Source organism: Mauremys reevesii, linkage group 5 (assembly GCF_016161935.1).
Source record: "Mauremys reevesii isolate NIE-2019 linkage group 5, ASM1616193v1, whole genome shotgun sequence".
NCBI classification, from domain to species: domain Eukaryota; kingdom Metazoa; phylum Chordata; order Testudines; family Geoemydidae; genus Mauremys; species Mauremys reevesii.
This window is the reverse complement of record NC_052627.1, coordinates 3,053,015-3,079,753: the sequence shown is the minus strand read 5'-3', so window position 1 is coordinate 3,079,753 and position 26,739 is coordinate 3,053,015. Positions and strand designations below refer to the sequence as shown.

The following is a 26,739-nucleotide window of genomic DNA, read 5'->3' as shown; positions in this document are numbered from 1 at the left end:
TTACTTGAGACATTTAAAACTAGACTAGAGGATGTCTTGGAAAATATAGTGTAAATAACAATCTTGTGCTGGCCCCAGGAACTGGATTTTTCCATTTCTGATTTCTGTGCTTCCATGAGACTCTGAACACTTATTTGGATTCTGTGCTTCTTTATCAGCATATGAATGTGGTAATTTAAAAAAAGTTCAATAACATTGTTTATTACAAGCCCTTGTTTCCTCCCTACCCACCTCCAAACACATGGAACGCAGAAGACAGTAAATACACCGTTTTGCAGTGAATCTTTTCTCTTTTACACTGTTCCTATATTTTAAAACTTGCCACTAATTTTAAAAAAACAAACAAGGTGAAATAGGGGGAGACAGCTCTAGATCCAATTTTTAGATGTTCTTTCAATGTTTCTTCAGTGGTTGTTCCCACGCTACGGCAGCCAGTGATGCTCTCACACTGGGGGGGGGCACGCTACCTCGTTCAGATGGGCAGCCAGGGCTGGCCGGCCCTGGGCTTGGGAGGAATGTAAATGCCAGGGCGTTACACTGACAAGGGGAGGGAGTTCGTTATCTTTTACTGGACCAGCTTCTGTCGGTGAGCCGGGAGGACCTGCCTTGGCCTTACACAGAGGCAGAAGCTGGTCCGATAAAAGCCATCGCCTCCCGCGCCTGGGGTCTCCCTCACCTGCTGACCCGCAAACGCTGCCCGTGGGGAAGCCCACCTGGGGCTCGGGCAGCCGGCCGGGCACGGCCGGGACAGCGCTGCCTGCCTCCCACGCCCGTGGGTCCCCCGTGGGGCTACGGGGCGGTCCCCGTGCGGCTGCGGGGGGGTCGGCGGGCGGAGGGAGGGCGGGGTTTGCGGAGGGAGCCCAGGCCGGCCCCGGCCGGGCGGCTCCAGTCCGGTCCAGTCCCGCGCCATGCTGCGGCTGCTCAGCGCCTGCCCGCTGCTGCTGCTGCTGCTGCTGCTGGCGCTCGGGGCGCGCCCGGCCGCGGGCGAGGAGCCCTCGGGCGCCGCCTGCGGGCCCTGCCTGCCGGCGCTGTGCCCGGCGCTGCCCTCGCGGGGCTGCGCGCTGGGCCGCGCGCGGGACGCCTGCGGCTGGCGCTGCGCGCGCGCGGCGAGGGCGAGGCGTGCGGGGCGGGCGCGCGCTGCGCCGCGGGGCTGGAGTGCGCCCCGCGCCCGGGCCGCGCCGGGCCGCCCGCCCTGTGCGTCTGCAAGAGCCGCTACCCCGTCTGCGGCAGCGACGGCGTCACCTACCCCAGCGCCTGCCGCCTGCGCGCCGCCGCCCTCCGCGCCCAGCGCCGCGGCCAGCGCGGGCCCAGCCAGCGCCGCAAGGGGGCCTGCGAGCAAGGTGCGGGCGCGCGCTGAGGTACCGGGGCGGAGGGAAGGGGAGCGGGGGCAGGGGGCGCTGTCTGGAGACACGGCAGGGGGCAGGGCAGGGGGCGCTGTGCGGGGTCACTAGGAGCTGAGTTGGCAGGGGGCGCTGTGCGGGGTCACGGCAGGGGGCGCTGTGCGGGGTCACGGCTGGGGGCGCTGTGCGGGGTCACGGCAGGGGGCGCTGTGCTGGGTCACTAGGAGCTGAGTTGGCAGGGGGCGCTGTGCGGGGTCACGGCAGGGGGCGCTGTGCGGGGTCACGGAAGGGGGAGCTGTGCTCGGTCACTAGGAGCTGAGTTGGCAGGGGGCGCGGTGCGGGGTCACGGCGGGAGAAGAGGGGCTGTGCGGGGACACGAGGAGCTGAGTTGCCTGGGGGCAGGGGCGCTGCGGGGTCACTAGGAGCTGAGTTGGCAGGGGCGCTGCGGGTCACGGCAGGGGCGCTGTGCGGGTCACGGCAGGGGCGCTGTGCTGGGTCACTAGGAGCTGAGTTGGCAGGGGCGCGGTGCGGGGTCACGGCTGGGGGCGCTGTGCGGGGTCACTAGGAGCTGAGTTGGCAGGGGGTGCTGTGCGGGGTCACGGCGGGACCAAGGGGCGCTGTGCGGGATCACGGCGGGAGCAGAAGGGCTGTGCGGGGTCACTAGGAGCTGAGTTGCCTGGGGGCAGGGGGCGCTGTGCGGGGTCACTAGGAGCTGAGTTGGCAGGGGCGCTGCGGGTCACGGCAGGGGCGCTGTGCGGGTCACTAGGAGCTGAGTTGGCAGGGGCGCTGTGCGGGTCACGGCAGGGGCGCTGCGGGTCACTAGGAGCTGAGTTGGCAGGGGTGCTGTGCGGGGTCACGGCGGGACCAAGGGGCGCTGTGCGGGATCACGGCGGGAGCAGAAGGGCTGTGCGGGGTCACTAGGAGCTGAGTTGCCTGGGGGCAGGGGGCGCTGTGCGGGGTCACTAGGAGCTGAGTTGGCAGGGGGCGCTGTGCGGGGTCACGGCAGGGGGCGCTGTGCGGGGTCACTAGGAGCTGAGTTGGCAGGGGGCGCTGTGCGGGGTCACGGCAGGGGGCGCTGTGCTGGGTCACTAGGAGCTGAGTTGCCTGGGGGCGCTGTGCGGGGTCACGGCAGGGGGTGCTGTGCGGGGTCACGGCAGGGGGCGCTGTGCTGGGTCACTAGGAGCTGAGTTGCAGGGGGCACTGTGCGGGGTCACGGCGGGACCAAGGGGCGCTGTGCGGGGTCACAGCGGGAGCAGGAGGGCTGTGTGGGGTCACTGGGAGCTGAGTTGCCTGGGGGCAGGGGGTGCTGTGCGGGGACAGGGCAGGAGCAAGGGGCATTGTGCGGGGTCAGGGGGCGCAGGGCAGTGTCACAAGGAGCTGAGTTGAGTAGGATCATGGAAGACTGATGTTTGGGGCTACGAAGGGCTGAGTTTCTCAGTGGTTCTGGTCGGAGGATGTTGGCCAGGGCATTAGGGGCTACTAGGGATTGTGGAGCAGAGGGATGCATAAGGAGACACATTCTGAACATCTTTAGCAAGTTTGCTGAGCTGAAAAGCTCAGCTGGGATCCCATCTTTGGGCTCCTGGTGCAGTGGTGAGGCTGGCTTCCACTGCAAGGCAAGTGTTATTGATGCATCAATGCCAGGCACTCCCAGGACATTTCCAAGGAGCTGTGTTCTTGGCATGGTTTTCAGTGCATAATCCTCAGGCATTAACTTAGTGCTGGATCTCTGGCTGCGTGTGCACTAGTTAGAGCAATGGTGAGAGAGATCCCAAAATCTTCTCAGACAAGATCTAATCTAACACAGATGTATGCAGTGGCAAAAATAGAATACTTAATTTACCCCCCCTGTAGCTCCACCAGTAGTAGCATAGACAGGGCTCAGGTGTTGTCTAAACCTGCTCAAACCCACCAGACACCTGCCTTCTCCAGTGCTTCTGCTGTTACTACCAATGGCAGCACTGCCCAAGGGACCCTGTTTTTGCAAGTAGACAGACAAGAACTACTTGGAGTTAGATTAATGCCCTATGCCCTCCCCTAGACATCAGCGAATTTGTCCTACGATGGTGTAAAATGGAATCTCTGTATTGGAGATCTTGGGTGCATGTAGGTGGTGGGCTAGGGGAAGGTAGTGAAGAGGGGAATTATTCATGAAAGTCCTAGTTAGACAAAGATGGGGATTAAAACGTCCTGTGTAGCACCAGAGTCCAAGAGATTTCATTTCACCTACACTCCTTCCTGGGCATACATTTTCATCTTTCCCCCCCTCCCCCCCAGTTACTGATATGTACAGTAGTTATTTTTAAAAATGAACGAACCATCTGTACAAACAATGGGATGCTGCTCCCCAAAGCAAGCTCAGTTTGGCGGGGTATAGTAGCTTTTCTACAGTTTCTTAGCAGGGTTTTGTTTTGTTTTCATTGTTTGTTTTTGTTTTTGTTTTTTTCCCAGTAGCCTACATGGTTCCATCTGTGGACTGTTCTCAGTCCATAAATTCAGATAAGACTAAGCCATTCATTCTTTTTGTTAATGTATATTATGGAATCTAATACAGTAATTTGATTGTCTGCTTCCTAATCTTTTGTACTAAAACTATCCTGTAGCACCTGGTATGGGGTGCAAATGGGAGGGACAAAGTTGCAATTAGCTCATCTCTTCTCTGTTCCTTCTCCCCAACTAACTGTCAATGTAAACTGGATGAATTATTACCTATTTTACAACAGGATCTCCAGAAATCCCAAGAAGAATGCAAATCAAAATAAGTCAACTAAATGATCACTACAAGTAGCATTTTTCTGAATTATTACAATGATTTTAAGTGGAAAGCTAATATCAGATCATTCATAGTTTAGTTACAAGCTTACGGGGGGAAGCTAAAGCAATAAACTCTTTTTCAAGGGAATGTATTGCTTTTAAATGTGATATGTATTTAACTGGGTAATATAGTATCAACTGCAGAACATATGCTAATGTTCTGATAGCATGTTTCAGAAGAATACTTTTAGTTGTTTTGCTTAAGAAACCTGATGTTGATCATCTATAAAGGATTTAATGATCCCAATCAAAATCCAAAGATCAGCAGAGAAAATTGAAAAAATCATGTTGTAGTATGAATTAGGTACTCCATGGATGTTGTCTAATTTCTCTTGGTAATTTTATGAAAACAAATTGTGTGTTGAGCACTTCAATATACACAATTTAAAAAGGGAATGTCATTCTGGAATCATAGTTACATATAGCAAGAGCCAAAAGGATAGTTGCAAATGTAGTTTGAAACAGTCTTATTCCACATAACTTAAGAGCCGATTGTAGCATTGAAAACATCAGTTGATATTTCCTATATTAGCATGCCTTATGGGTCTTATCCAAAGCCCAATGAAGTTGGTGCATGTCGGCAGACTTTGGACCTGGTCCAATGTCAGCAATTTGAGGTATACAGTATTCTCAAAGGAATGCAGAAAGATTTAGCCATGTAACTAGTTAACAAGAGGGTAAAGCATTTTGCATGTTAGGGCCAACATTTTAAAAATATGACCTGTAATTTTGGGTGCGTAAATTTTGGGGTGTCTAACTTTACTTTTAGAAGGGCTGAGCACCCACTGGTGCACATTTTTTAAAATCACACCCAAGGTGTGTAAAGTTAGTCTCTCAAAAATTGAAAATCTGGTTCATTGGGACACTAATTAAAAAGCAAAATGGACCTCAGACCACCTTAAGTGGGTTTTTAGGACACTATGAGACACATGGAATCTCCTGAATAGGGAGCAAGAAACATGGGGAAGGTTTGCCATGTCACAGAAACACACACAGCCTCAGAAATGAAGCCACCAGAACTTTCCATCAGCTGCTCTCTGCTAGGCTCTGGCTGACATGGAACCATCCAACCTGACTTTTCATGCCTTGAGTGAATTTTCCCAACCATCTGCTTCCCTGACCCCGACATTCCTACACAAGGTTTCACAAAAGCTGGGGCTTTCCTGCACAGGGGCTTTCCAAATACCCAAGCTATTTAGATGCAGATGGCTGTCAAAACCACAAAAACTCTGTCCCAACTTATTTGAATCAAAGCTTAAACAAGTGGGTTCATTTAACTGAAATTATTGTTTGCTTTGAGAGGCCTCAGGAACAGCCGCAGAAACTAAAGCTCTGCATAATTAATAAAATGGCTTTCCCACTAGCCACTGGAAGTATGTGCCAGTATTCTTAATATCCTCTTTCCCTTTACAGTGTTCCAAATCAGCAGTGCTGTAATTATGTGCAGTGCTGAAACTTTTGTTTTGAGAAAATGCTACCCGAAAAAATCCTTGCAGCAGTGCCATTGATAGGAATCCTGGCTTCTAAGCTGTCCTCAGGTTCCACAACCAATGGACTGATTTTGACAGGGAGGAATGGAGTGGCATACTGTTCAAGACACATCTCAAGGACAGAACTGAAACTCTAATCCCATTTTGCTGGAAGGATGTTTTCATAAACAAAGTGTGTTAGGGTTATCATCCCCCACTTCCTCCTCTTGCTTCCCACATTTCAAGCCAAGAACATCTTGTGAAACTCAATGTGCTTCTGGAGCTTCTGAAACTAAAAGAAAAGAGTAAAGCATGAGCACCATACGTGTATGCTATGTACTCAATATTACCTCTATAGCACTGTAAATGGTACTTTACAAACTGTACAAAAAGACTACCGTAGATCCCTTTCCTTGAAGAGTTGCATTCATCCCTGCCCCAGACTCAGTACCAGCACTGGGGGGAGGGATAGCTCAGTGGTTTGAGCATTGGCCTGCTAAACCCAGGGTTGTGAGCTCAATCCTTGAGGAGGCCACTTAGGGATCTGGGGCAAAAATTGGTCCTGCTAGTGAAGGCAAGGGCTGGACTCAATGACCTTTCAAGGTCCTTTCCAGCTCTAGGAGATAACTGGTATATCTCCAGTTATTACCTATTATTACAAGGGCAGCAGTTTGTGCCACCTCCATTGGGACTACCTCGGGACTACCCTACCTTGCACCCCTGCTACAGTGAACAGAATTACTGGGCGCTCCTCGGCCGTGCCCTCTCCTGCTCTTGACTTTGCCAGAGGCTTCTGTGTGGGGAAGGACAGAGCTATTCTCCATGTAATGCCAAGGGGCTCCTATGCTGGGGAAGTTGACATGGTGCCTATGTGACTGCTTGGTGGGTACAAAGGAGTCACAGGGCAACATTGAAACTGGCTCTGGCCATTCTGGAAAAACTTGCTGTTGATAACTTGGTTTAAGTGAATGGACTTATTTGGAAGATGATGTTGAGATTACAGTTTTATCAGGCAGTTGCAGCAGGTGATTGTGCTCAGTTGTAAACTTTATATTCTCCTGCACTCACTCGGGATCTTAAACAACAAATTCTAAGGCATCCAGAACTTTAAATGTGGTGGATCTGCTGAGGGTTGGCTAGTCAGCCATGGATTTCAAGAAAACATTCCAGCTAAGCAACTTATATGGCCCCCACTGCCATATCTGAGCGTCTTATGAATGTTAATGTACTGATCTTCACAGGAGAAAAAGGGAGGAGGTGTTGCCTTATATATTAAAAATGTACACACTTGGACTGAGGTGGAGATGGACATAAGAGACGGAAGTGTTGAGAATCTCTGGGTTAGGCTAAAAGGAGTAAAAAACAAGGGTGATGTCATGCTAGGAGTCTACTACAGGCCACCTAACCAGGTGGATGAGGCTTTTTTTAAACAACTAACAAAATCATCCAAAGCCCAAGATTTGGTGGTGATGGGGGACTTCAACTATCCAGATATATGTTGGGAAAATAACACAGCAGGGCACGGACTATCCAATAAGTCCTTGGACTGCATTGCAGACAACTTTTTATTTCAGAAGGTTGAAAAAACTACTAGAGGGAAAGCTGTTCTAGACTTGTTTTTAACTGTCTAGGAAGGAGTACGGCAGAAAGGGATCTAGGGGTTATAGTGGACCACAAGCTAAATATGAGTCAACAGTGTGATGCTGTTGCAAAAAAAGCAAACGTGATTGTGGGATGCATTAACAGGTGTGTTGTGAGCAAGACACGAGAAGTCATTCTTCCGCTCTACTCTGCGCTGGTTAGGCCTCAACTGGAGTATTGTGTCCAGTTCTGGGCACCGCATTTCAAGAAAGATGTGGAGAAATTGGAGAGGGTCCAGAGAAGAGCAACAAGAATGATTAAAGGTCTTGAGAACATGACCTATGAAGGAAGGCTGAAAGAATTGGGTTTGTTTAGTTTGGAAAAGAGAAGACTGAGAGGGGACATGATAGCAGTTTTCAGGTATCTAAAAGGGTGTCATAAGGAGAAGAGAGAAAACTTGTTCACCTTAGCCTCTAAGGATAGAACAAGAAGCAATGGGCTTAAACTGCAGCAAGGGAGGTTTAGGTTGGACATTAGGAAAAAGTTCCTAACTGTCAGGGTGGTTAAACACTGGAATAAATTGCCTAGAGAGGCTGTGGAATCTCCATCTCTGGAGATATTTAAGAGTAGATTAGATAAATGTCTAGACCATCCCTGACAGACAGTATTTGGTCCTGCCATGAGGGCAGGGGACTGGACTCAATGACCTCTCGAGGTCCCTTCCAGTCCTAGAATCTATGAATACCCCTGTTGTATTATTATCTCCATTTTACAGATGGGGAAACCAAGGCATGGAGAGATTAAGGCCAAAATCCTCAATGGTATTTAGGTGATTGATAGAGCAGGGAATTGAACTTGGGTCTCTCAAATCAGTGCCTTAACCGCTGAGCCATCCTTTGTTTCCATTACATTTGGAGTATGCAGGCTGTCACCAGTCGGGGCTTATCAGCTATGATCACTATGTTCTATGAGGTCATATGGGAGCCCCATGGACCTCCAGTGCTGTGGAGCAACATGAGCTGTTTACTGTGTTTGGGGAGGGAGTAAAGGGGAGATTCACCTCTGGTCAGCATCCTTTGAACGTTCCTCATAAGGCTTTCCACAGCATCACTCCTCCCCCAGATAGTGCCCAGATTCTGGACTATCAGTATGGCAATTGGGCACTTGAGAAAGATGCTGAGGGACTCCTGAACATGCTGGGGAAAGGGGGAAATTCACCCTGGTGCCAGGGGTCAGCATAGACTTCTGCACCAATCATGTCCCACTTAATACCTTGAAAGAGGGCTTAATTGATGCCTAGGCCTTATGTGGGGCTTCTGCACTGGGGTGAATGTCACCCAAAGTCTCTGTAGCCTCCTGACATGGTTGACCACACATCAGTCACCCAGTGAGGAACTGAAGAAGGACCAGAGCCTACAGGCAGAGGGGGAGCTGTTCATGCCAGCTATTGTCCTCTGATGTTGCTGAGGAGGTAAAGGCCAATAGGTGGCATAGACAGTGGAGCTGGCCAGTCAGCTGTGAAAGATAAAAGGACAAAGCAGACCCTGTGTAGCGGGGTAGTTACCCCGCTCCTGTCCCGAAGGGCTTAAACCAGCCCTGGGAGAGTGCTGTGGCAGGGGAAAAGCTGGGCTGATTGGGAAAGCAGCCACAGCTGTAGCCAGAGCAATCAGGGCCCAGCTGGCCCTTATAAGAGGGCGATGGGCCAAAAGGGGACACTGTTTCTCTCTAGCTGTAGAGAGAGAAGGACCTGGCTGCCTGGGAGCTGAGAAGGGCAGAGGGAGCTGGGGAGCTCCAGCCTGGTAAAACCCCAGCTGCAGGCCTTGTTAAAGGCCTACAAAAGGTACCAGGGCTGCAGAGGGGCAGCCCAGAGACAGGCAGAGGCAGCTGGTCCAACCCCTCCTTGCTGATGATGAGTAGTTTACAGACTGCAGTCCGCCCCAGTGAGCGGGGGCTAGATGGTGACTGGCAGTAGCCACTGAGGCAAGGTGGGGATAGAGGGTTGGGGATTTCCCTGGGTGGGGAGACCCAGATTGAGGGTTACTGCTGGGGGCAGAACCCTGACATAGAGGGGCACCGGGGTCCAGGAGGGACATGGGGGGCAGTGGCAGGGGAGACACTGGCCTGCAGAGGGCACTCTGGGCTGAAAGAGCTAATTCCCTGGGCGACCAGCAGGAGGCGCTGGGCCAGTGAGTCGTCGCCCCGCCACACCTTTAATGAAGTGGCCCAAATTGGTGCACATCCGGGGCTGCTTTTATTAAATGGCTAGTTATGCGTGATCTTTTAGCTTAAAAACTATATCTGAGGATGGATCACTGAGCCTATACAAGTACCTTACTTGTGCCTCTGCAGGAGCCTTTACATGGTTTCCATTTACATTGCAGTCATGGGGACAGACTGAATGGCTGTTATTAGTCATCATGGATGATGGGAGGAGAGTTTATTGTGGTGCTGCGATAGCCATTCCTTGGTGCTTCCTCAGTAGGCTGACCTTTCTGCTGGATGGATTACTAGTATCCCCATGGAGGTGAGATGTACATCTCTCCAAGGAGTGTTTGTGATGGGCTCAAGCTCATGGCTGCCTGATATGGAGGAGCAACAGAGAGGTGTGTCCTGTCCTGACAAGCCTGTAGAAGAGAGTGCCCATCATTGTTCACATTTCTCTAAAGAAAGGAGACATATATTCTTCCTGATTTAAAATATATATATATTTGATGTTGATTCTTTTTCAAATGGCAGAGAGAAGGCAAGATGTAATGGTGATTGGGGCGGGAGAAATCACCAAAGGGCAAAATCTTTGGCTTTCCAATTTCCCAGTAGCCAAGGGTGGGGCCCACCCCCACCCTTCTTATAAACCTGGATGGGAGACCCTGTGCAGCTAAGTAACTAGGCCAGGCAAACTCCCTTTATGGTAAATTATTTGTATAAAACTTCTGAACACTTCTAAGCACTTGTTGCTGTGTATATTTTCCACAGGAAGGAGTGGTGCAAAAGTTCAGGCATCTTCATTATGGCAGACTGAACACTATTGTGTCTCACTGCTTCTGCTAGTTTGTTCATTCACTGAAACGTTGTAGTCACGCCACATATTTCATAAAGCTGTAAGCAAGTGAAACCATCTTGGAAATCTCAGAGAGTAGCAGTCCAGAAAAACATGTTTACTACAGTGAATGTTGATTGATTTTATTTTTAAATGGAATTTGGGATTTATTTTTTCCTGTTTTGTTTAACTATACGTAGCATTTAAAACCTGAAATAGGGGCGTTAGAGGAGGAAGTGTAGGCCCAAGGGCAGGGGAAAGCAAAGGTGGAGACGGAGGCTGGGAAAAGCTCTGTAGAGCTATAAAGTGAGAAGGAAGAGTTTTAATCCGAGGCAGAGATAGCGGTGAAGGGAATGGAAGAGTGTAACACAGGGTTCTCCTGCTGTGGCTGCTGAACACTCATATAGAACAAATGATACAGTCTGAGCGAATGTCCACCTGCGTTGGGTAAAAACTAGGTCTTGGGGGTGGGGGGGGGGGGGAGATGTGTGAGAGAGAAAGATATGCCACCAGAGCCAGTGCCAGCAATACTCACTCAGGTGCTCATCTCCTGTTACCCCTTCCAGTGGGCAGGGCCAATAGAGTTTAAATACAATGCCCACTGTGCACCATACTTAGCCTCCAGGATGAGGAAGCTCACCCTCATCTACTCTGTTCCCACACCACACCCCATTTTTCCTCTTGCACTGGGGGAGCAGGAACTAGCCATGTGTGTTAATGGTGGCAGGATTTGGGACCCTGCTCTTATTTAACAGGGTTTGCATTTTGTGCTTCCCAGTGGGCATTTAAAGGGTCTGTGTTCCCCTCTGCCTGCCATACTGGTTGATGCAGGGTCAGCCTTTATTTACTCAAAACAGCACAAGCATGATAAGAAGATTAAATTACTTCCCCAAACATGCCCAAGCAAATACTCTTTGAATTTCTTGCATCTTTGCCTTTGAATACTCCTGTTCTGTGGAGATGCGGAGTACCCTTTATAACCACAGCAGAAGAAAATTTCACAAATGCACTTCCATTTTTGCTACATGGCTGGATATTTTTTTTATGATAAAGATCAATTTACACAATAGCATCTATCAGAATATTCAGTGTTTGAAGTGCATGGGCAATGCCACTTGAATACTTATTCTGGATTTCACAAGAGATTATTTGCAGACCTGGTAAAATAAGTTGGAAACAAAGATCTTCTTATAGAGAGGGTTACATAAGTTTTAACATGCAAAATACTTTTTAAGATGCACATATTTTCACTGTGGATTTATTTCTAAGGGAATAAAAGTTCATTAAAATGCTAGTTGACAAAGTTGACAAAATACATGCCCAGTTGAGCTTTCCATATTCATCAGTATTGTGTGTATTGCAGCTATGACTGAAGCTTTTGCTTACAGTGAGATCCCCTTCAGCAGCTGGGGAGTACTTTGACATTTCTTACTTCTTGGACAACAAAAGGAAAGAGCCAACACTTGAGTCTGTATAATTTTCCCTGACCTTGTCCTTGGGACTATGTCTCTGTGTTGCTTTGTTTTCTAAAATCCTGTAATCTGAAGTTTGTAGTGCAACAACATCCAGTAGTTGTCTGATGAGTTGTATTCTTTGTGCTAAAGTAGCTAAATTGTGTAGAAAATTTATTTCCAGAGAGACTGATGTTTCCTGCTTGTAAGTCAAATGAAACTGGAAATGTTTGTGAGGAACAAGAATGGAAATAACCCTCACTGGCACCATGCTAAGCAGCTGCAGGGACAGAGAACAGAATCTGCATCAGCCTAGCCAGTATCATGCTCTCCTGGGATAAAACAGGCGAGTGTGGGACAAAACTCAGTAAACAGAGGCTCACCTTCCCAGCTTTCCTCTTTTGGGAGAAGTTTAGAGGAACATAACCTTTTAGAGCTTTGGAGCCAGGAAGTGCTCTGCTCCCAATCCCATGGAGCCTGGCCCTTCATATTGCACTGGGCCTCTCCTCTCCTCATGGCAGCGCAGCTCCCTCAAAGACATGGCAGTATTGAAGTCCACATACAACTGTGTGACAGAACCCCACTAGGTATTAATACTACTGACAGCCCAGTGAGTCATCATTCACAAAGATAATCTAAAATCACCCACTAGCCTAGCCATCCAGGATTCAACACTGCTCTTGCGTCATCAGAGTAACGCTTTGTGTGCCACGCTTCAAGTCACTCACTGCTTGGCTGAATAGAATAGCAGAGCCAGAGACATCTTGCAATTGATTCTCTGAGGGTTCGTGTCCCTGTGTTGTGTGCCTCCTCTGCTCCATGCTTCTGCTGTTCCCCTACTATTCTGATCTGTGCATGGTAGCTAGCGGCCGTAGACTGAAACTGATGGGGCAGAAGTGTAAACATGATCCAATGAAGGACCCAGTTCCATGGGAGTTTTGTCATTTATTTTAATAGGTGCGGGATCATGCCCTAATTCCTGCTCCCATGAATCCTGATGCTAAATATACTGTAAGAATATATTATCATACCACTGCATGGTATTAGTCCTCCCCAGCTATGAGCACATTTTGGGGCAAAATAAATGCTTGCCTCTGCCCCATGCTTTGAAATTACATGAAGTAGGCAGGCAGCAGTAATTCCTTCTTATCAATGCACTTGAGGTCAGGTAACACTGAGTTAGGCTGGTGTAAGATGCAGTGAGACAGAGAGCAGAGTGCAGCTCCCAGCTAATCAACAGTCAGAAAACACTAATAGCTTTTACTCTTTTTCATAGTTTCTCTTATGGAGCTGTTTTCACTCAGAGCTGGATGGCACTGTGCAAATATACTTGTTATCAAAAAGGTGGGCCCTGCTCCCGTTCCCATCAGATACCATGACAGCTCTTCTATTGGTTATTTCAGAGGTTCTCAAACTTCATTGCACCGTGACCCCTTCTGACAATTACTGTACGACCCCAGGAGAGAGGACTGAAGCCTGAGTCCTGCCCCCAGGTGTGTGGTGGGGGACTAAAGTCAAAGCCCAAGGGCTTTAGTCCCAGACAGGGGGCCTGTAACCTGAGCCCCAGGGATAAAGCCCTCAGGCTTCCGCTTTGGCCCCAAGTGGTGGGGCTCGGGCTGTAGCCCCAGGCCCCAGCAAGTCTAAGCCAGTCCTGATGACCCCATTGAAATGGGGTCATGACCCACTTTGGGGTCCCGACTCACAGTTTGAGAACCGCTGGGTTATTTCACTGAAAGGGGGACTGGCCATCCCTAGCCACATGTAAATCATTGCTCAGGGAAGGCCAAAGCCTGATTACATCAATCACACAAGGAGTCCTCTTAAGGTCAGTGGGACCACACAAACCCTTGGTGCTGTGTGAGGAGTTGCAAGACATTAGCTCTCTGTATATAGGAGTTGCCTCAGTCTGTGCCATGTACATTGACCCTGACATTATTGGCCAGTTTTCCAAAGGGGCTCAGCAGCTCCCTTTGAGTAGAAATGGGAGCTGAGCTCTTATGATAATCTGACCCCAGTTGTGGGGGCTGAGCACTTCTGATATTCTGGCCCTGTGGTGATCAGAGCCAAGCAAACAACTAATTAATGAGATTGTGATAGGAATAAAGTGTGAGGTTTTGGACTTGAGGGAAGGGAAGGCAAGGCATTTTTTTCGTTATATGTCTTTAATTATATTTAAAACGCTTTCCCCCAAAGACAGAAGAGCTAGTAAAACTAAGCACTGACTTTTTACAATAAATCTAGAGCAACACATACCAACTCTTTTCAGTCATCAGAAGAAATATTCTGTTTTGCCGTTAATGAACATATGCAGTTTTCTAATAAATGATGAATGCTGTGGAGAAACATAAAAAGGATAACCTCTCAAGGGTTCATTTGGTTACAGACAGACTTTTTGCCAATTTATGCTTGCCAAACACCCAGCTAGAAATATGTAATCCTTTGGGACCTCTGCTCTTGTCATCCTTTAACACATTTTTATCAAGTAATGTGCCCTTTTTGGCTCAAAGCACAATAATAGTTTGTATTCAGAATGTGAGTGCTACAACTTCAGAGGACTTGCTCATGATGTAAAGCAAAACTAGAGCATTATGCTGATAAATTCAGTTATCCCAATTCCAATGATTATGGAGCAGTGGTTCTCAATCTTTTGTACTGGCGACCCCTTTTACATAGCAAGCCTCTGAGTGCGACCCCCCCCTCCCCTTATAAATTAAAAACACTTTTTTATATATTTAACACCATTATATGTGTGCTGGAGGTGAAGCGGGGTTTGGGGTGGAGGCTGGCAGCTCGCGACCCCCAGTTTGAGAACCCCTGTTTTGGAGTAATGAAAATCCCAGGTAACCACCCCAGTGTACAGTGCTAGCACAATGTCCTTGGGCCCTATCTGAGCCCTTTACTAAGTCCTGAATTCCACCCTGGCTAGCAGATAGAAGGTGCACCCGTGCTTCTAAAAAGCATTAAATAGCAGGGAGCTTTTTAAAATCTCTCCACATATTTATTCTGAAATGGACAACAGTGCCTGAGCCCCTGTGCTGCTGAGTTCCCTCTGCTCCCATTGAGGTTATTTCTTGTCTCTGGGAGCTCCCAGGGCTCAGCCCCTCAGAGCAGATGCACAGCACCTTGCAGGATTCAGCCCAAAAACTGCATAACTAAGAAGGATGTGACTAATAAAGAAAATGACTTCAGAGCTGATTTAAGTCACTTCTTGTAAATATTTAAACAGAGGTTTCATTTGTTTTCCTTTATGAAGGGGAAATATGCAGGGCCTGTGAAAGGGACACAGTTCAATAATACAGCTAAACAGCTGTTTCCATCTCACACAGGGCTTGATTCTGATCTGGCTGGCACTGGTTTTACAGCTGTGCAGCCTGAATGGAATCATCCCTGATTTATGTCAGATGAGAATCAGGGCTCCTACATGTAGATTATCCATACATAGAAAAGCAAACGTCTTTCCTCTGTAGAAAACATGCCTTTCCTGGGGTAAGAGAACAGAGATCTTGTCGTGAGGATTGAAATTGAGTAGTACAATCTGAGCTAAAGGAAGCACTCTGCTGTGCTTTCCCAAGGCCTGAAAGTTGTGCTCTGCTATTCCATTTAGATACAGGTGAAGGGAGCTGCAGAGGACGTATGCCCTGCCCCTGGAGTAAAGGAGGTTCTATGCTTTTGGCTCTTTGCAGCCTCAGGCCATGCCTACACAGGAAATCTTGGTGTTGCAGTGCCCTAGCATGCGTCCGCACACAACTGCTTCTCCATACTCCTCATCACCGGGATTCTGTTTGCTCTGGGCAAGGCTACTCGCTGTTATCCATACCAGGACAGAACTGGTATAGACAGCAAGGAGGAGGTAGGTTCCTGCAGTACAGGGTCTCATGGGAGGAAGAGACTAGTGGGGATTTTTGGAAGTCCTCGCAGGAATAGAGGACCATTCATTCATGTAGCACAGCCGTCCTCCCCTCTAAGGCCCTGCACAACTCTTCCCCTAGGCATTTAGGCTTTCATTATTTCCTAATCCTCATGTCACTTCTTCAGAGCGTCCTGCCTCACTTCTCCATATTTTTCCTTCATATTCTCCCAGCAGCCCCAGGGAAATGGGGAGGGAGGCTTGGGGTTTACCAGCCATCTCAAGTACTAGCTAGAGATGGATGCTAAAGACAGATTTCCCGAACAGATTCCAGGGACAGTACCCTACCAAGAATCCCAGTACCATCCTCTCAGCAGTTCAAGGAGGGTGTGGCTGGGTTCTCCCCCGCTGTTGCCCCCCTACTTTTCCTAGTGGTCTTTAGCTAGTAGGTTTAGTTTGGGGGTTGATGGAGGTGAACAAGGGAGAGAGAGTGATGGGGTAAGTTAAGTAAGAGAGAACAGTGTGAGAGAGATGCTGCAGGGAGAATGGGGAGAAGAAAGGAGACCATATAGGGAAAGAGGTAGAGAACGCAGAGTGGGGAAAGAATGGGAGATACAAAGAGGTGAAGGGAGAAAGAGAGCATGGAGAAAACAGACACTGGTGGCAACTCTGGGAAAGTTTTCATGATCTATTAAAGGAAAGAAAAATGTAGTGTGAAGCCAGGATGGGGAAAGAAACTCTAACAAAAGTAAGGTACTCCTACACAGTACATTGACTAGACCAGTGGTTCTCAACTCACGGTTCGCTTGTGGCCCAATCGGCGTACAGCTGTGGCCCATGTGACATCCTTAGGGCCATACATGTATATATGTTGTGGATGTCGCCCACATAACACATAGATGTATGAACTCTTTGGCCCAGTTCATAGTCCTGGGGACAAGCTGGTCTCTTTTATGTTTGTGTGTTCAATGCTGAGCTCACAGCCAGCCCTTAATAAATAATAAATGGATGCACTGGTTAGTGGAGGATCTTGGCTCACTGGGCTAATGTTCAGATGAACTATATACCATGGGATTGATACTCCCTTAAATTCTTAGTCCCTTCACTCCAGTCAGCCTTTTTTTTTTTTTTTGCTAGTACAAAGTGCTTCACTTCCAAATTTCTTAGTGCTAGCTCCGGAATGAAAACAAAGATAAACTTTTCAAGTTCCCGTAGGTTAGTTTAAAGATAAATAAGAGCTACATAAATATATAATTGCTGGAGCATTCCATCTGAATTTAGCCATAGACAGTGCTATGCCAAGGATTTTTTTTTTTTACCCACTCCTGTGCAAGGCACAAGTTGAGATTCCTAGGGAAGTTTCCTAGGGAATGTAGGCTTGTTTATCACCACAGCACCTGCTAGTGCTTTCTTGGCATGTCTGTGCTAAATTCCAGCATTGATTAATCTTTAAAACTCTAGATGGCTTTGTTCTTATTGGACTGAATCTTGCAAGAGGCTCTCATTCTGGATGCATGCTCTTTTAATTAAAAAAAATATTTTAGTAATTTTTCTCAATTCCAGAAGATTAAAAATACAGTACCTTTTCCCCATATTAGAACTATTCTTTTTCACCTCCTAGTTAAAAATAAAGGATTAGGCCCTGATCCTGAATGTATTAGGGTCAGGGGGCCTGAATGCCCCAAAGCCTATTGCCTCACAGTCTCAGATCTTTACTTTTCAAAAATTAGGAAGGGACATGAGACAATATTCTACCTCTGTGTACAGATCTCCTGTGGTTATTAGCGAGAGCTCTGCTGTTGGAACAAAGGTGGAGATTGTCAGCTCTTTGGGGTTGGGACTGTCATTTTTGTTCAGTGTATGTATAGCACCTGGCACAATGGGGTCCTGGCCAATGACTAGGGCTCCTAGGCACTATCGCTGTAGACATATTAATAAATACACTTCTTCAGTGGACTGTTTGGTGTTGAGCATGCAGCGTAGGTGAAAACTCTAACCTTTTCTCCTGATAAGCAAAGTTATCCATGTTTCCCCACCATACATGAGAGTGCTGAGGACACAAGCTTGGTACACTAGCATTTTGGTCTTGATGGTAAGCTTTGAGTTGTTCCATGCTCTTTTAGCTAGTCTGCTAAAGGTGGTGGCAGCCTTTCCAATGCGAACATTTAGTTCTTCATCCAGTGAGAGGTTGGTGGTCACTGTAGAACCTAAATAGCTGAACTTTTGGACGACTTCTAGCTGGTTTGTATTTAAGGTGATTGAAGGATCTTGTGGAACACCTTGTCCTAATACAACCATTTTCTTAATGCTGATGGTGAGAGCAAATGCCTGACAGGCACTTGAAATGAAGTCTGTCCATGAGTTCTTGTAGTAGATCTTCATCATGGGCTATGAGGGCAGCAGCAGCAGCGAATAGAAGTTCCCTGATTAGCACCTTCTTTGGTCTTTGACTTAAGTTCATAGAATCATAGAATCTCAGGGTTGAAAGGGACCTCAGGAGGTCATCTAGTCCAACCCCCTGCTCAAAGCAGGACCAAACCCAACTAAATCATCCCAGCCAGGGCTTTGTCAAGCCTGTCCTTAAAAACCTCTAAGGAAGGAGATTCCACCGCCTCCCTAGGTAACCCATTCCAGTTCTTCACCACCCGACTAGTGAAAAAGTTTTTCCTAATGTCCAACCTAAACCTCCCCCACTGCAACTTGAGACCATTACTCCTTGTTCTGTCATCTTCTACCACTGAGAACAGTCTAGATCCATCCTTTCAGGTAGTTGAAAGCAGCTATCAAATCCCCCCTCATTCTTCTCTTCTGCAGACTAAACAATCCCAGTTCCCTCAGCCTCTCCTCATAAGTCATGTGCTCCAGCCCCCTAATCATTTTTGTTGCCCTCCGCTGGACTCTCTCCAATTTATCCACATCCTTCTTGTAGTGTGGGGTCCAAAACTGGACACAGTACTCCAAATGAGGCCTCACCAGTGCTGAATAGAGGGGAATGATCACATCCCTCGATCTGCTGGAAATGCCCCTACTTATACAACCCAAAATGCCATTAGCCTTCTTGGCAACAAGGGCACACTGTTGACTCATATTCAGCTTTTCGTCCACTGTAACTCCTAGGTCCTTTTCTGCAGACTTGCTGCCCAGCCATTCAGTCCCTAGTCTGTAGCAGTGCATGGGATTCTTCCGTCCTAAGTGCAGGACTCTGCACTTGTCCTTGTTGAACCTCATGATATTTCTTTTGGCCCAATCCTCTAATTTGTCTAGGTCCCTCTGTATCCTATCCCTACCCTCCAGCGTATCAACCACTCCTCCCAGTTTAGTGTCATCTGCAAACTTGCTAAGGGTGCAATCCACACCATCCTCCAGATCGCTAATGAAGATATTGAACAAAACCGGCCCCAGAAACTTCCTGGATTGTCTGTGCACTGCTGTATTGCTCTCCCAGCAGATATCGGGGTGATTAAAGTCACCCATGAGAACCAGGGCCTGTGATCTAGCAACTTCTGTTAGTTGCTGTAAGAAAGCCTCGTCCACCTCATCCCCCTGGTCTGGTGGTCTGTAGCAGACTCCCACCACGACATTACCCTTGTTGTTCATACTTCTAAATTTAATCCAGAGACTCTCAGGTTTTTCTGCAGTTTCATACTGGAGCTCTGAGCAGTCATACTGCTCCCTTACATACAACGCAACTCCCCCACCTTTTTTATCCGTCAGGGGGGAGGGATAGCTCAGTGATTTGAGCATTGGCCTGCTAAACCCAGGCTTGTGAGTTCAATCCTTGAGGGGGCCACTTAGGGATCTGGGGAAAAAAAATTGGTCCTGCTAGTGAAGGCAGGGGGCTGGACTTGATGACCTTTCAAGGTCCCTTCCAGTTCTAGGAGACTGGTATATCTCCAATTATTACCTAAGTTGTTACAGGTTGAAGAGTTTCCCATCCAGTCTTGTGTGGAGATACACTCCATCTTTCATGTCCTTAAACACACAGTTCAAGAGTACCAAGAAGAAGATTCCAGAGAGTGTAGGGGCTTGCTTCACTTCACTTTTCATCTCAAAGCTGTCCAAAGTGGACCCGTCATACTGGACAGTTGCTCTCATGTTGTTGTGGAATGAATGTATAAGACTTAACAGGGTTGGTGGGCATCCTGTCTTTTCCAGTAATGCACATAGACCTGCTCTACTGACTGTCGAATGCTTTGGTTAGGTCCCCAAAGGTACGATGGTCAGTTTTGCTCTCTGCACTTTTCTTTTTTCAACACCAAAAGATAAAGTCACCAACACAGAGATTCTTCAAAGGGAAATTTACCAAGTGTGACAGCCCTGCTCAAGCAAAGATGACTGCACTGACTGGGCCATCTGAATAGGTTGGAAGACAGATGCATACCTAACGACATGCTCTATGGGGAGCTATCAGAGGGAACAGGAACAATAGGATGTCCCAAGCTTCACTATAAAGACACATGCAAGCGAGATATGAAGGAATTTGGAATTGATCCTGACCAATGGAAAATCTTGGCAAGTGATCATGGCAAGTGGCACTATCGTCTCCATCAGGGTATCAAAGTCCATGACAGGAGCTGGCTCCTACACCTTGAAGAGAAAAGAGCCTGTAGGAAGCAAGGAGCTCCCAACCAAGATATGTACATTTGCAATAACTGCTAAAGATCATGTAAATTTCCGATAGGACTATTCAGTCACATGAGACATTGCAAACCCATCTACATCATAGGCTGCAATTCCCACCGTCTCTTGTAGATGAAAGGATGCCAACAACTCAGTAGACTAATTTTGGGAGGAGTAGTTTCAGCCACCCTTGCTCTACAGAGTCTCATTAATAGCAGAGAGGGACACATGCTCCTCTTTAATGTGTGGCATGTATCAAAACATTTAGTCTGCAGAAGAGAAGAATGAGGGGGGATTTGATAGCTGCTTTCAGCTACCTGAAAGGGGGTTCCAAAGAGGATGGATCTAGACTGTTCTCAGTGGTACCTGATGACAGAACAAGGAGTAATGGTCTTAAGTTGCAGTGGGGTAGGTTTAGGTTGGATATTAGGAAAAACTTTTTCACTCAGAGAGTGGTGAAGCACTGGAATGGAGGTGGTGGAATCTCCTTCCTTAGAGGTTTTTAAGGTCAGGCTTGACAAAGCCCTGGCTGGGATGATTTAGTTAATTGGGAATTGGTCCTGCTTTGAGCAGGGGGTTGGACTAGATGACCTCCTGAGGTCCCTTCCAACCCTGATATTCTATGATTCTATGACAGAAATCCTCATGCATTAAATCCAAAGGGGAATTGAGCCTAGGTGCTCTGATGCTGTAGTGAAACAGAAACATATCATAAATGCCAATATGCAGATGATGGGTGGGTTAGCATAATGCTTAAAAAAAGAGCAGTGGTTTGTCGAAAGGTGAGAAATCATGGGGGGTGGGAGTCCCCCAGGGAAGCTGCTGGCCGCTCAGTCTTCAGAAAATCAGTCCACTTCTTTAGCTACCTAAATACAGACTTAGGAGCGCAACTTTAGGCTCCAGTTTTTGAAAATCTTGATCCTCATGGGCACACAAATTAGCACAGGCAGCTAGTCAGATATCTAGCTGGCCATAGATGTACAAATATAATTGACTTGTGTGCATACTTCCAGTATTCACATGCAGAAATTAGGCACATACACTTGCTTATGTATGCCTAAATTTAAAAGTTTGATCCAACTGTCAAATCATACTGCTCCCCACCTGTTCTAAGAAGACTCCCCATCCTCCTCTTCCTCCTCCCCCCCACCCCCCGCAGTGTGTGTGTCTTTGGTAGTTTTGCTTATTTATTCTTCCATGCCCAGTTGCAATTATGACTAATTTATTTTTGTATATGTACCCACATGCAGAATCGGACTCCAGTGCTGGCTGGATACATAGGGGCTTAAATCAATTTTTCCATAAAGGGACATTATTCTGATTTCATTTATTTACATTTACATTCATTGTCTTCTGGATATATGCAGTAATTATTTTTTCTTCATAACATTTTCAAGCACATGTTGCTGTATTACTTTAGTAACAGCTCAAAGCTCTGATTTAATATCATGCAACATGGGCTGTCGTGTTCTATCAAATATCCTTGAAATGTCTATCTGTAAATTATTCCCTAGTTTTCAGACCTTCAGTGGATTATGACTTTGATCCAAACATTGTTTCAAATGCTGAAATCATGCAGATACACATTTGCTGGTCTACTGCTTTGTGTTTTTCCACTGTTTATAAAAAAAATTCTTATTTCACCTTAAAGGCATTCAGTTATTTTTGTAGTGTTTAGGTTCATTGACACTTGGTACGCTTATGGTTTTTATGGTTGCTTTGCTCAAATCTTATTAGAGGAGCTGTTTAATATATTACTTGGCCGTTCAGAGTTTCGTATGTTTCTAGTTCACTAGTCAGCATGACTCCGAGAGCCCAGAGAAATGGCCATTCTTTAGTGTACGTAGAGTGCTTATGGACCTCAACTAACAAAATGCCATATGTTATTTGTAACATTTTTTCTCAGAATCTGGAATAAAAAAATTGTTATTATGGAATGAAAAACAACTCTAGTTTACTTCAGCTAATTCCCCCAGTGCTTGTTATTGCCACCCCTGGGAAGACTGTGCTGTGTTCAAGAATTTCTCTAATCCTTTGTTGGGCAAAATGTTGTCTGAGACTCCTGCCTAATCATAGATAACTGAGTAATGATTCTAATCAGGATGGACTTCGGAAACCATGCTCATTTTACCATGAATAAATGCACTCAGATCTCATGCCTCGCCGTCACATTTTCAGCCCTGAAATTGCAGGCTTCCCAAATTCTTTACAGGTTTAGGCCTCTTTCACAAAAGAGCTGTCAGAGACAGAGAGAGGCTGCCTAGTAAAATGTATCTGGCTGCTAACAAAGTGTTGTTCTGTCTGGTGGTTCATTCAGTGTACAACAAGTGTGTGGATTGTGTGGCAGCAAAAGTGAGTACAATCCTTGACCTTCATCTGCAAACCTTCAGCTTCCTGAGAAAGGTATTTGCAAGTCTTTACATACATAAGCATCTTGGGTCCCTATTACCCTTCATGCCCTGCAGAAGCTCCTCCATAGCACGCAGGCCAGGGTTTGGGGTCAGGCAGAGGCCACTGTCCACAGCATCTTACCCCCTTCCCCCTCCAAGCCCCACAGGAGAGTAGAGGGTACATAAATGCTGACCTTTTCATAATTCTCCCCCTACTCTGCAGAAACCCTCACCCCACGAAGAAGGGACATCATGGTTATGGGCTGCCAGTGGGGTTTGAATCATTGCTGCAGCCTGGCCCTGATGGACCTGAGTTACCCACTGCATTTCTGTGGGAGGGTGGCAAGTCCCACCCCCCTGAGCTTAGAATGAGGCAGAAACGCTTGCAGCATTGACCTGAGCGTAGCTAGCATAGTGGGACAGTGGGACAGCTTCATGGAATTAGGCTATAGCCTAAAAACAACAGGCATTTCTTGTTCTATTAAAGACAACAAAATTACACAGATCTATAGACCAAAAATAGCACTGACTACTAATACTGCAGATTACTCTGCTGAGGTATCTAGCCTGCACTGCAGACTTCATATTTTGTGTGCTCTATAGGGCGCAACAGACTCTGGGGAAGAGCACACAAAACATGAGGCCTATTACTGCAAGCCCTCTGCTAGGAGACCTCCCACTGACTTCACTGTGAGACCTGCACATCAAGACCTTGTGGTATCAGCCCATCAGTTCAAAAGTGCAGTGTAAGCTACATGTGGATGATCTGTGCCTAAACGCCAGACAAAAATGGGGCCCCATTAAGCTAGGCTCTGTACAAACACTTACTGTCCTAGAGAGTAAGAGTCAAAAAACTCAGTCTAAATAGATAAGACCAGATGGAGGGTAGGAAGGGAACATAAGAACGGCCCTACTGGATCAGACCATAGGTCCATCTAGCCCAGTATCCTGTCTTCTGACAGTGGCCAATGCCAGGTGCCCCAGAGGGAATGAACAGAGCAGGGAATCATCAAGTGATCCATCCCCTGCTGCCCATTCCCAGCTTCTGGCAAACAGAGGCTAGGGACACCATCCCTGTCCATCCTGGCTAATAGCCATTGATGGACCTATCCTCCATGAACTTATCTAGTTCTTTTTTGAACCCTTAGGCCCATGTCCTCAAAGGTTCCTAACTTTCATTAAAATCAGTGGAAGCTAGGAGCCTAAATACCTTTGAGGAGCTGGACGAGAGAGAGAGTAAGTGACTTACCCTAAGTCACATGGTAGGTCAGTGGCAGAACCAGCAATAGAACCCTCCCTTTGGCTGCAGTTCCCCATTCCTGGCCAATAGGAGCTGCAGGGGAGGTGCTGCAGGCAGGAGCAGCCTGCAGAGATCCCCTATTCCCCCACTCCCCTGGAGTTACAGAGATGTGCTGGCCACTTCCTGGAGCGGCGTGGGGCCAGGGCCAGGGCAGGCAGGGAGCCTGCCTTAGCCCCGCTATGCCACCGGACTTTTAGCAGCCGGAGACTGCGATCAATTGGCAGAGGCTTCGGTCGAGATCTACTAGTTAGTGGCCACTGCTGTACAATATACTGTGATTGCTTGGCTAGGCCTGTCAGCTGTGGTAGTTTTTCCCTAGACGTGATGATAAAGCACAGAGATTCATGATGTGTACAGAAAGGATAAATCTATCTGGAGCTCTGTAATGTGTGTGAAATATGGAATTAGGCTGCAATTCTTGTGCACCCAAATTAATGGGAATTTTGGATGCAACAGGAATATAATGTGAGAATAGAAGGTTCTCATAGATTGGGTTGTTAAGATCCTCAGAGAGCGAAAATGTTACCCCTATGTAGAGTACCTGCACTATGGCTATGAACCACCTAAATCCCACTGTCTCGTCTCGTGAGCCCTAAAGTGGTGCTGATGTTTTTTGTGATATTCACCACAAGATGGTAATGTATGTGCGTAGATTACACTGCTGGATTTCAAAATTGGAGTTAAAGTTTTTGGGCCTGCAGCTCCTCACTTTGGGAATCTGGCTTGTATAAGGGCTGCAGTGTTACTCTGACTGTTCAGAAACACAGAAGTTGGAGCCATTCATGTTTCTTCTTGTTTATCTCTTGCAAGCATATTTTATTAGTTGGTGGGTTGTTTTGTTTGTTTGTTTGTTTGCTTTTTGAAAGTCCATCTGCTCCCGAATATAATTTGATTGCTCTCCTATATGGATCCATGGGTCACAGTTTTAAATAGTTATATCAAGATCTGTGAGCAAGCCCACGTTGTTCTAATCAGTTCCAGTGCAGGATGCCAGACTTGTTACCCTCCTCTGGAAATTTAAAAGCTGACGACACAAAAGAATAAGGAAAGATTTTGCATTGATTTGTGGTATGGAGCAATAGAAGTGCTTTGAGTGTGAAAACATCACTGCGTGTTTTCATCGTTTGAAGCAGCATTTTGATTTCAGATTTGTATTAACTGCATTGCAGAACAAGATGCATTTGTGGGTAGCTCTGGGCCCCATCTCCTTAAGCCCCTTTCCCACTTTGTCCTCTCAGTTCTGCCCAAGTCAGAGAACTAGCTGTCTTCTGTATGTCCTTCTGCCACTGTGGTGTGTGATTCTCATCAAGCCATTTTCCATCTGCCCCCTGTGCCTCCCTCATCTAGTCCATCTTTTTTCTCTTTGAAGTCCATAAAAAAAATCCCTTTCCCAGCAACCTATAAACCGTAGACCGCTGTGCAGAGAGGTGTTAATAGAATGGAGTGCACACAACACTTCCTCCCCTCGTCCCTCTCCAGAATAGGGTGACCAGATGTCCCGATTTTATAGGGACACTACGGACACATTTGCTGTCTGGTCACCCTACTCCAGAATGTCATGCAAAATCTAGTGGAATAAAAACTGCATGCAGCTAAGAAGGCACTCAGAGACTATTGTGATAGGCATGGAACAAGAACCTGAATAGAATAAGAAAATATATTCCTTTCTGGTTAATCACTTCCATTTCATGTCTAAATATCCCATCCTTAGTCTATACATTGTCTCTTTAGATTGTAAATTCCTCAGAGCAGCGACATTGTTTTCCTGTTTGTACATAAAGAGCAAGTCACAATGGGATTTAGGCACCTACCTGCCATTTTAGGCACCTAAACTGACTCAGCACCAAAGTTTCATCCAGATGCCTATGCTCCACTGTGATTAGGGTGACCAGCATCAAATGTGAAAAATCAGGACGGGGGTGGGGGGTGATAGGAGCCTATATAAGAAAAAGACCCAAAAATCAGGACATCTGGCCACCCTAAGTGTGATGCACGAAGTGGGGGAAGATAAACAGGTGTTCCTCTGCCTCAGTCACCTGTGGGGTCTGCTGCAGGTGTGCACAGAGGCTGCTTACCAGGTTGGGCCCCACACAGGAGCTCATACAATATGGCCTGCAGGGGCAGAGACCCTCCCTCAGGACTATTAGCCCTGTGGGGGGAAGAAATTTGAACAGGAATCTGCTACCTCTCAGGTGAGTGCCCTAACCACTGGGCTATGTGATTTACAAGTGGGAAATTCCTTCACACTCTCCTGTTGAAGCTATTCCACTTTGGATTAAATAATTAAAACCTGAATAAAGATATAGCAGACAAAAACAGTTATGCCAACCTGACCGAAGTCAGACTAACAAGGGCTTCTGGGTAATCCTGGAGTGGAAAATACTGAGACACAGCATGTCTCACAAAGCGCTGGGAAAAAGTGAGATAAGTGAGGGTCTGGTTTGAAGAACTGATAGGAGCCAGCCTCCCTGTATTCTCTCCTGTTTCTGTCTTAGGTCCGTTCTTAACTCCTGTCTTCCAGTTTCTGGTGTTATAAAGAAAGATAGATATGCTTTGTTACTAAGGTTTTTTGTGTGAAATGAATAATTTGTGATGGCTGGTGTTGCCTGTCTCTCTGTGGTCAGACAACGAACTTTGCTGTCGGGTTAGAGTCCCTGACATCTTAGCAACATCCACTGACAACTTAGGTCTGGGTTAGAGTCCCTGACAGAATGATTTTGTATCCCTGTGATTAGAGCACTCACCTGGGAGGTGTTGTTACCCAGGGTTCCCTAATCCCAAAGCTCTTGCTAATTTTACTGTCTGCAAGGCAATATCAGGTGTGGCAAAGTACCTGCTTCTCCTCAGCAGGCTCAGTGTCTCTGCTGGAAGGGTTCAGAGCCTTGCTGCA

The 26,739-nt window shown here is 47.1% G+C and overlaps 1 protein-coding gene across 1 annotated transcript in view; it reads left to right on the top strand.

Moving 5' to 3' along the window:
• Positions 1-908: 908 nt before the first annotated feature.
• Positions 909-26,739, top strand: part of IGFBP7 (insulin like growth factor binding protein 7) — a 69,563-nt gene continuing 43,732 nt past the window's right edge. Inside the window, 2 exon segments of the mRNA XM_039540400.1 lie at positions 909-1,086; positions 1,089-1,340. Of these exon segments, the coding sequence (XP_039396334.1) occupies positions 909-1,086; positions 1,089-1,340 (430 nt within the window).